We start from the raw sequence: 11008 nt of genomic DNA on the forward strand, positions 1-11008 counted from the left end.
AGTGCCTAATCTACAAAGGTGCCCTGTAAGTTAACCCTCTAGTTACCAGAGCGGAACATCCGTTGAATTGTAAACATCAAGGGGCTTTGGGAGACGCAGGTGACCCAGATGCATTTGCTGCCCTTTGGCGTTACATCCGGACGCATTGTCTCTGGTTCTGTGTACCTGTTCCACGTCAGATTAGACTCACGTAAGTGAAGTGCTTTGGGAAGCGTTTGCACAGAATAGAAGAGATTTTTTTTTTGTAGCATATCTGCACACGGCTCTTTTTCCAGAAAGAGATCAACATCCATCACAGACCTCTCTTGCTCCCTCCCAGCCCCCCAGTAACGTGGAGCAGTGGTTAGAGTTAATGCTTTTCTCTCTCTTCAGCAGCAATTACTCCTAACCTCAGCAGTTTTGTAATCAAACAAAGATGTTGATGTCGAAGCAAAGTTTTTCCATCTGCCAAGCCTTCATAAAGAAGGATTATTTTACCTAAAGATACTTTAAATTCAAGATATAGGGAGCTACTAATCGAATAGAGGACAAAAGGCTGAATCTCTATGGGTGAAATTAGTTGTGCCTTACAAGTTTTCAATAATTAGAGTAAAAAAATATCTGAATGCCGCTTTGTCACATAACTGCTGTGCTAGTGGAGGTACTTATTCTCATTCAGTTGAAATCTTAACCTCAGCTCACCTGGAATCGATGCTGCAACCACAGCAACTTCTGAAATTCAAATGAGATTTTCAATTGAAATATCTTATTTTAAAGCTGAAACTTGTATAACTAAATATTTTCTGATACATGCATGCATGCAGAAGGAAATCCACATGGCAGCTCAGAAGACACAGGGCTGTAGTAGTTAACCATAGGTATTTTCTTCTGGGGGCAGCACGGATAGATAATGCTGGGGGAGCCCGGGATGAGTGGAAGAGACAAGGTGGATGAAGAGCAAGAGCATTTACTCCAGACCTCTTTGTGACCTTTCCTGTGCTGTGGCTGAATAACAAATCAAATTTGATTAATTTTATTCCATTTCTGAGGAATGTTTGGGCTTCTTAGCTGATAGACAACACTTTGTAATGGAATTCAGACACAAATGAAATAGAATTTGTCTTGAAGTCCACTTTGATCACTGTAGTAGAGAGAGATAAGGTGAGGAGCTTAATCCTGTCCCCCTAAATGAATGAGCGACGTCCATTGTTGCCATTAAGCAAAAATAAACTTAACCAATCCTGGGTGAATGGGCCTTTAATTCATTGGTTTCCTTATGTACATTTCTGCTGAAAAATCTCTGCCCCACCTGTACCCTCTTTTCATGTAGTTATGTGTGAAAATCTCTCTTTAGAAAATATTTGATTTATTATTTCTTTTTAGAGAGCAGGGAAGGGAGGGAGAAAGGGAGAGAAATACTGATGTGTGAGCGAAACATCGACTGGTTGCTTCTTGCACGCTGCGGTCAGGGGGCCTGGCCCGCAACCCAGGCATGTGCCCTGACTGGGAATCCAATCGGCGACCTTTCGGTTTGCAGGCTGATGCTCTGTCCATGGAGCCACACCAACCCAGGGCAAAAAATTTTTTTCTTAAGTCACGCAGGTAGTTTGGATTTGTCGTACGATTTAAAAACTCATTTGCTATGTATTTTATTGCCTAATTTCATTATGGATGAGAAAGAGATGAGTATGCTCAGGAAGATGAAGTATCTTACTGTGACATATCAGACATTTTATCCTTGTTTTGCCAAACTTCCCCGATGAGAATCATTTGAGGTTCTTATTAAAAATATAGATTCCAGCCCTGGCTAGTGTGGCTCAGTGGATTGAGTTTCAGCCTGCGAACCAAAGGGTTGTCAGTTCAATTCCCAGTCAGGGCACACGCCTGGGTTGTGGTCCAGGTCCCAGTGGGGGGTGTGCATGAGAGGCAACCACACATTGATGTTTCTCTCTCGCTCTCTTTCTCCTTCCCTTCCCCTCTTTCTAAAAATAAATAAATAAACTATTAAAAATAAAAATACAGGTTCCAGGGCCTTACCACAGACTCACTGGATCTGAAACCCTAGGGAGAGGCCTGGGTGTGTACCCTAGTGATTCGAACCTGTAAAATGTAGGTAACTATAAAATGGTGTTGTGTTCTTGGAAAAGGGCTAGATAATTTATTCCGTAGACTTCTCTTAAAGATCTTGAAAGACTGGCTACTTGTTGGCTACCATCTCATCTCACCAGTGGCTCTTTCCGTCACCTGGAATAAGCAGGCACAGGCACTTTAAAGGAAGTGCTCTTTGGTAGCATATGTTCTCATTATACAGTAATTCCTTCAAGTGCCTGTCATCAGTCTGAAGCTAATACCTGCTGTTGCATGACCACAGACTCTGAAAGTTCATTTCCTTTTCAAACTTATAATGATGACAAATGACACTGTGAATAGCCCTAACAAGTGGACATGGACTAATAAAATGTCACTGCTTGGTGATTCACAGCATCTAGGGTGACTCACTAGAGAAACTGATGGACTGACTTTGTAAATTAGTCATCCGGGCTGAGAGTGATGAGGTGGGGTGGGAGGGTTCTCATTTCCCTAAATACTAGTAATGGAAATATTGGCATTACTTTAAATCCATGGTTTCTGTTGGGCATTGCCTTTGGAAAGTTGTTCCCATTTTTGAGATGTCTTAATGTTTCTTTCATTCAAAAGGGTTTTGAGTGCCTTCCGTGGGCATGCTGCGCACCCGGTTAGGTGACGGTCTGTCTTTCATTTCAGACGTTCAGTACGTGTTGTTTTGTTCTTTCGCAGCAGTGACCCTTCGGAGGGATGCATGCATTGTTCTTCTGACTTGGAGTAAAACTCTGTACGCTCTTAGTATTATTTGTTCTTGGAAAACTTTGAAACTTATTTTAGAATTTGAGCAAACTTACCAGAGATGTCTGTATTGAAAACAAAGTCATTTCTATTTCTTGTGGAGCCTGAACTTCTGGGGCCATACAAAAGGAGGAGTAGAAGTTTTGTTGAAGAAGGGGAAACATGAACACTTACATGGTTTGGGACCAAAAAGAGTCATAGAGATAAATGGAATTGGTGTAGAGAAGAGGAGGTCAGTGTGGATTAGGAAATTAGACTTTTGAAGAGAGGCTTTGGGGGACCTGAAAGAGTGTTCCGGAGAAAAGACGACTGTCGAAGTGAGGCGACCGCACGGGCAAAGGTACATGGTGTGGAAGGAGCCGTCGCTGGGTGGTACGATGAGTGGAATAATGTGAAGGAAGTAGAATATTCTGTTGACACTAGGTAGAATCAAAAGGGTGGCTTGGGCCTAGGTGCCAGAGAGGTGAACGTGGCAGCCTGTGGCATTTGGTTAAAATCATATCGAAGGAGAAGCACAGAAAGGTTTTGGTTAAGAGCTTTATGTTAGTAAGGCAGTGCTTTAAGTGTATTAACTGTAAGCAATGGTTTTGAAGTTGTGCTGTGTGGCCTCCAGGGGCGGGGCCGGTTCAACAGAAAGGCTTCTCGAGATCTTGTTCATTATTGTATCCTTGGAGCCCGGGACAGAGCCTGGCACCCAGTAGTAGCTCTGGTGTGGCTTCGAATCTGTCCCCACCCATGTTTCAGCTGGAACAGACCCACCTGACAGTGGGCTTCTATGTATCATTTCACTTTAACTGAAATGGTTCCATGCAAATGCACTTTGAAACCCCTAATGTGCAGAATTAGCGGAGAAAAGACTTGAGGAGGGGAGACCAAAAACCATTTGGAATCTGCATTCCAAGTCCTGATTTCACTCAGACCGCAGAGCGACTGTGTTGTGTTTGCACGCTAGAGTGGACTACAGCATCCCGGTGTTCCAGAAGAATTTATGTTTTTGTTTTGACATAAAAAAAAGGATGGCATTATGTGCCATAAAGATAGGCAGATGATATTTCATGGCCTGAGGATGCACGAACGACTGGCATTTAGCAGGTAATGAGCATCTCCTCCTTGGTGTTTGGGGGAAGGTGGAAGGAAAACAGTGGCAACATAGACCCGACAGTGCTGATGACTGTGTTTTGATATGCTGTGGAGTGTCGCACTCTTAGCTCGTGTGGAAACTGCTCTCACCGGAGTGGTGTTCCTTATCCAAGAGCATTCAGAGACTGGTGACCACACCAGGTGGAGCAGCGGTTGTGGGTAGAAGCAGCCGCCATTTTTGTGAAATGCTCTGTAGAAGCTTCCCGCACTCTTCCCAGCATCACCGTTCTCATTTGCAGGTTTCCTCCTGACAGGTGGGTCCAGGGAACCTCTGGCACTTCATCATAAAGTGGTTTGTGCAGTGCTGCCTTCTCTTTGGAAATGCTTTAAAAATTTTTTATTGAGGTATAATTGGCATACAGCATTATATTAGTTTCAGCAGTACAACATAATTCACCATCTGTATATATTGGGAAATGATCACCACACTAAGTCTGGTTGACATGCATCACCATACAGAGATACAGACTTTTTCATATTTTGAGAACTTCTAAGATCTATTCACTGGGTAACTTTGAAATATGCAATACAGTATTATTAACTGTAGTTGCCATGTGATGCATTACATCCCCTTGACTTACCTTGTTTATAACTGGAAGCTTGTACCCTTTGACCACCTTGGAAATTCTTAAACTCATTTCCCTAGTGCCCTGTAGATGAAGTTGATATAAGGGCAGTGGCTTTCCTTATCTTCCCGAGGCCCTCAGCAGTTTTCGCAATCCCCTGATCTTTAGCTTTCCCTTTGGCAGAGCGAGGGCGCTCCTGCCAGGCCGTCCTGTGGGTGGTTGCAGGAGAGGGCTGCCTGATGCGCGCTCTGGGGCCGCCCCTGTGTGTGCGAAGTGACGGTGGCCCGGTGAGACCCTGCACGTGGAGAGTGTTGCAGTGCACTCAAATGATAGGTAGTCTATAGCTTTTGCCTTTTAAAAGACTTACTAAATTAACTAAAGAAATATCAATAAATTCAGAAAATAGCAGAAGGTGGTTAGTACTCTGATTTACTGTGGGGGAACAGATATCTTCTTCTGTACTAGATTTCTTCACATTTTACCAGGTCAAGCTTTGACATGCAGAATGGGGAGTGGGCGGTGAGGGGGCGGCTGTGAGGCCAGAGTTCCTAATACTGCCTGGGAACCTGCGTGGGCATGGGTGGGAGTGGTGGCGTTCACTTGGAATGTACTTTCCACAGCCTGCCTCGCGTGTACTAAATTAGAGTGTCCGGGGATGGGGTCTTAACGTCAGCATTTAAGATGCATTCCCTGGGTTCGTTTGATGGAGCCAGCTCAGGGACCGACGTTTGCGAGCCGTCGATTCCAGGGGTTCCTCATCACAATTGGAATAAAATCAAAACTCCTTACCTCACTCCACAGGGCTCCGTTTAATCCTGCCTGCATTTCTGGTCTCTTTCCCCTGTTTGTACCACTCTTTGCCTTGCTCCCTGTGCGTCAACAAGCTGGTCTTCTTTCTGTTCCTGAAATGGCCAAGCACGTTCCCACCATTGGGCCTTTGTGCTTGCTGTTCCCTCTGCCCTGAGATCTTTGCATGGATGATTTGATCTGGTCTTAGCTCCAATATGTCCTCCTCGAGGATGCCCTTGTCACCCCCTCCTATTCTAAAATTGCCCCCCTGCACCCCATCAATATGTCACATCACTTGTATTTTAGTCATAGTCCCTGTCACCAACTGAAATGACATGTTTGTTTTCTCTCCTCTGCAATGTGCCCAGCTTGGAGGCAAGGTCTGTGCTAATCTGGTTCACTCTTGTTTCTCCAACACCTGGAACAGAGCCTGGTCCACAGTAGGTTCTCAGGGGACCCGTGTTTTGAGACAGGCCTACTCTCGCCAGCCAGAGAGCTCATGCGGCCTTCAAGTCCAGTCGGGGAAGGACAAAGTACTGAGTGGATCGAGCTATGTAACCTTGTGAGTACGGCCATTTCCTGTAACTCTCTTTCTTCCCTGTCTAGCTGAGTCCACCTCAGGGCGAGGCCAGTACCTGAAACGCATTCGATACCACGGCAGAGGTTACTTTGGGATCATGGAGAAGGTGTACTGCCATTACTTTGTGAAGTTGGTGGAAGGCCCCCCACCTCCCCGTGAGGCGCCAAAGACGGCGGTCGCCCACGCCCAAGAGTACGTTCAGGAGCTCCGGAACCGGACCATCATTCACACTCTGTGATGGGGACTCCGCCTCCTCGGTGTATAGAGCTTGCCCTGTACTTCCTGAAATCAAACAATAAAGACAAATGCTTTTTATGACTTGTCATTGCGTTATTGAAATATGAAGTACGACTGCTAGTTTTTTTAAGGCTGCCCTTCTCTCTGAGCCTCTGGGAATGTTTTACGCATTTGCGATCTGGAAGGGCAGATCAGCTTTGAACTTAGTAACAGACTATAATTCACTAGGCTTTTTCGAGTACCTTTAGAAGGGATGTTAACTTTTTAACTAGTGTCCTGCAGGTGCAAGTGTGGCTTCTGGACCTGTGCAGAGAATAGGACAAGAAAGCTTCTCCTTATTTCACTTGGTTTTCCCCTGGGAGTCAGGGAGGATGTGTCGGAGGTGAGCAAGGCTGCATGTTGTCTCATTGCAGGTTTCAGGGCGTCCTGTGGTTCTGATTTCCCTTTCACTGTAGGTGCAGGCCAATTTTTCCTTTCCTTGACTGTTTTAGCAGTAACCTGAAATTACAGGAGTTTATTAGATGTATTTAATCTAAAACTCCAAAACCCCTTTAACTCAGAAAGTTTTATTCTAGTTGTTAATAAAGACCCTTGTTTTAATCTAGCTGTTTTCATGTCTCATTCTAACGATATTTTCTCATGTGTGGATGTCTTGTTTAGGATTGAATCATTTTTCAGAGTGAATTCAGTTACTGAGGAATTGAACACACCTCAGCGTTGCATTCTAAAACAAGGCAGCAGGTGGCGCCCATTTACCTCTTGTTAGCAGAAAATTGTTAGTATTGGGAGTGTTCAGAACTGCGCGGCTCTCCTTGATAAACCTGTTTTCATTGATAAGAAGCTACTCTGTCCACAGCCCTGGTTCATTGTTTCTCAGACTTTTGTGTGCAGAGGAGTAGTCTGGGTGCAGACTCCTAGGTTTTGCCCCAGCGATTCTGATTCTCTAGGTCTTGTTCCAGAAATCTGTGTTTTAAAGAAGCACGTCCATGTGATTCTGTTGTAGGGGATCACACTTTGAGAACACTCTTCTAATTGAATGAAGACTTTTTTAGTGCCCTGTTTTAAGTTGACATTAATCATAGCTATTTACTGGAAACTCATTATTTGCCAAGCTTTGTGCTAGTATTATTTTACAATATCTTCACAACATCTTGCAAACGTAGTATTGTTTTGCCCCTTTATAAAGGAAGAAATCAAAGCACACAAAATGCAGATAACTATCTCAGGTTCACAGAGCTTGTAAATATTGGAGCTATGAGTTCAACTAGGTTTCTAAAGTACTGCGTAGCTAATGAATACACAGATGGGTTTTCATGGGTCCTCACTGAGCCACATGTGTGGGTAAAAAGGCAGAGGGCTCAGTGGAATAAGCCACTGAGGTTTAGGACAGATTCATTCTGGGGCCCTAAGCTATTGTTGCATTGAAGCATGGGAAAATACAAGTAGTAAAGGTGACCCAGTCCTGGCACACCCAGTAACGAGAGAAGACTGGCAGGTCCCTTCCTTTCCTGGCCTCCATTTCATTCATCTGTAAACAAGAGGCTCGGTGTTCTCCGTAGACTGCCTCCTCCAGAATCACTTGAATATGTGCTAAAAGTTCAGATTCCTGGGCCCTACTCTCGGACTAAGTGAATCCGCACCTGGTGTGGGATCCCAGGGAACTTGGACTTTTAACAAGTGCCCCAGCGGTGTGCATGCTGGAGAATCCTGGGCCAGAGGGTCTGGTCTCTCTGCTGTTTTTTGTGCAGGTGCTGCATGATCCTTGGCCTGGCTTGGAGCTCTGACTTGCTTGGGTGTGACTAAAACAAGCCAGGCGGTGATGTGGCCTCCATCGCTATGAGTTATATAAAGGAAGGTACTGCTTCAGCCAGGCTGTTAAACTGTTCTGAAAAAGTTAAGGACAAAACAGGTCTTGAATTTTAATGATGACAGTCTGCTCGTGACCTAAGCTGAAGCCTTCATTTGGAACCACTTCTGGCGTGTTAAAAAGTGTAATGACAGCTAACGTGTAGCAGTGTATGCACAGCACTGCTTTAAGCACGTCAGTGTACCTCAGCCCACGGATCCCATTGTGCCTGGCGCAGGGTACACACATCTGGCTAGTTTCCGTGGCCGAGTTCCAACACGTCAGAACAGTTTTGGTCCCCCCTTTTGAAGTTTAACTTGACATGGCTAGAAACCAATGTTTATTAATTATTCTTAAACTAATGTTTTAAAATTATAATGGCGATCTCTGAGCACTTGTAATTTCCTTTTTTCTTTGTCAGAGGATTATGATAGGCTTAAACATTTTTGTTGGAGCGAAGCACCTTGAGAAAGTGCACTGGTCGAAAGTGTGTGGCTCAGGGAGTGACCACCTGGTGAACATGCCGCGTAGCCGGCTGAGGAAGTAGAGCACGGTAGCCACCCTGAAGCCCCTCCGTGCCCCTCCCCAGTACTGCCCACCTCTCCCCCCAAAGGTAACCCCTGTCCTGACTTTCAACATATGATGGGCTTAAAAAAAAGGTTAGCTTTTGTTTTTGTTTTTCTATCCAGCATAATTTATTTGGCAAGCCTTATATGCCTGGCGGTGAGGATGCAGGCAGTGGAAGGAGAGCAGAACAGCCCCGGCTCCGTGGAGCTCACGCTAGGATGGGAGAGACGGACTGTGAGTCAGTGATTGCACGTGTTTCCTGTGCCTAGTGTTACGGAAGTAGAGGGACAGGGCTCTGGGGGCAGATATCAGGGCTCCCTGAAACATAGTTACTGTTTTTATTTGGGCGGGGCACTTAGGTCCTTAAAGAGATAGAAGGAGGGGACAGGATAAAGAGGACAAATGTCGTATGGGGTAGTAGAGAGTTGTGTTAACAGAATGCCAGCCTGGGGTTTGTTTTTAACAGTATAAACATTAGGGCCACTTCACCCTTCCAAGAAGAGTTAAGATGTATGTGGGATGCAGGATGTGGATGGGGAATGCGCTTTTTCTGGAGCTGACTTAGACCTATCAAACTTGATCAGGTTCCCAGTAAGCCCAAGGGGAAAGACAGGTGAAGTGTACTGCAAACATCACAAAATAAAATGGGCATATTTTTCTGTGTGTGATAAAAAAATTAGAGTTTTTCCATGCATTTCATTTTAATACAGAGGTTGGAATATCAATTTTAGTTATTGAAGCAGGGCTCATCACATGTGTGTGTTTAAAACAGGAAATGTTTTTGCAGTTGGTGAGCTTCCAGACAGATCCCAAAGCAGGAGAAAGTTGCAGAGGTGATACTATTAACACTCCTAGGAAGGGTCATCTCTTCTCAAGCCTCTGTCTCTGAAGTAACTCTCTAGGGTCAGATCTCTACATGAGAGTTTAGCCTTTATTCGTAAGTCCAATGAGCCTACTGTAAATTCTGTTAATATATAATGTAGGATATATCATGGAATTACAAATATGTTGGATGGGAGAGAAGAAATATTGGTAAGTGAATCATACTTGTCCACTGAAGTAAAATATTTTGTTTGTCCAATGGAAACTTGAATGGATTATTTCTTATTATATTCTGTTGATTATGCTATTACAGTTGTCCTGATTTTCCTTCTTTGCCCCCCTCTATCTAGCGTCCCCCACCCCCTCAGGCAGTCCCCTATCATTGTTCATGTCCATGAGTCGTGCGAATAAGTTCTTCAGCTACTTGATTTCCTATACTGTACTTACATCCCCATGGCCATTCTGTGACTACCTATTTGTACTTCTTAAGCCCCTCACCTCTTCACCCATTCCCCCACACCCCCTCCCATCTGGCAACCATCAAAACATTCTCTCTGTATCCATGATTCTGCCTTTGTTCTTATTGGTTGCTTAGTTTGTTTTTTAGATTCAGTTGTTGATTTGTATTTTTTGCCATTTTATTGTTCATAGTTTTGATCTTCTTTTTCTTAAAGAAGTCCCTTTAACATTTCATATAATAATGGTTTGGTGGTGATGAACTCCTTTCATTTTTTCTTATCTGGGAAGCTCTTTATCTGCCCTTCAATTCTAAATGATATCTTTGCCGGGTAGAGCAATCTTGGCTGTAGGCCCCTGCTTTTCATCACTTTGAATATTTCTTGCCAGTCCCTTATAGCCTGCAAAGTTTCTTTTGAGAAATCAGCTGATAGTCTTATGGGAACTCCCTTGTAGGTAATTAACTTCTTTTCTCTCACTGCTTTAAAGATTCTCTCTTTATCTTTAACCTTCGGCATTTTAATTGTGAGGTGCCTTTTTGCATCCATCTTGTTTGGGACTCTGTGCTTCCTGCACTTCCATGTCTATTTCCTTCACCAAGTTAGGGAAATTTTCTTTCATTATTTTTTCAGATAGACTTCCGATTTCTTGCTCTTTATTTTCTGCCTCTGGTACCCCTATGATGTGAATGTTGGACCTCTTGAAGTTGTACCAGAGGTTGCTTATACTAGCCTCATTTTTTGGATTCTTTTTTCTTCTTGTTCTGATTGCTTGCTTTTTGCTTTCTTATGTTCCATAGTATTGATTTGATTATTGGCTTTATCCACTCTACTATTGTTTCCCTGTAAATTGTTCTTTATTTCAGTTAGTGTATCCTTTGTTTCTGACTGGATCTTTTTTATGCTGTTGAGGTCCTCACTAAGTTGCTTGAGGATCGTTATAACCATTGTTTGGAGTTCTGCATCTGACAGATTGCTTATCTGTCTTTTTAGTTCTTTTTCTGGAGTTTTGATCTGTTCTTTCATTTGGGCCGTGTTTCTTTGTCCCCTCATTTTGGCAGCCTCCCTGTGTTTGTTTCTATGTATTAGGTAGAGTTGCTTTGACTCTGTGTCTTGGTAATGTGGTCTAATGTAGTAGGTGTCCTGTAGGGTCCAGTGGCACAGC

At 43.9% G+C, this 11008-nt stretch overlaps 1 protein-coding gene across 5 annotated transcripts in view; it reads left to right on the plus strand.

The window, feature by feature from the left end:
- Positions 1-9678, plus strand: part of MRPL22 (mitochondrial ribosomal protein L22) — a 29203-nt gene extending 19525 nt beyond the window's left edge. For 3 of the 5 annotated variants that reach the window (XM_036014460.1, XM_036014461.1, XM_028528173.2), the window contains one exon: positions 5943-6785. In XM_036014460.1, coding sequence (XP_035870353.1) covers positions 5943-6154 — 212 coding nt within the window. In that variant the 3' untranslated portion in view covers positions 6155-6785. Of the gene's footprint in view, positions 1-5942 lie in introns of all 5 variants that reach the window. The other 2 variants (XM_036014462.1, XM_036014463.1) reach the window with 2 other exon arrangements.
- Positions 9679-11008: the final 1330 nt, after the last annotated feature.

Source organism: Phyllostomus discolor, chromosome 13 (assembly GCF_004126475.2).
Source record: "Phyllostomus discolor isolate MPI-MPIP mPhyDis1 chromosome 13, mPhyDis1.pri.v3, whole genome shotgun sequence".
Taxonomy (NCBI): domain Eukaryota; kingdom Metazoa; phylum Chordata; class Mammalia; order Chiroptera; family Phyllostomidae; genus Phyllostomus; species Phyllostomus discolor.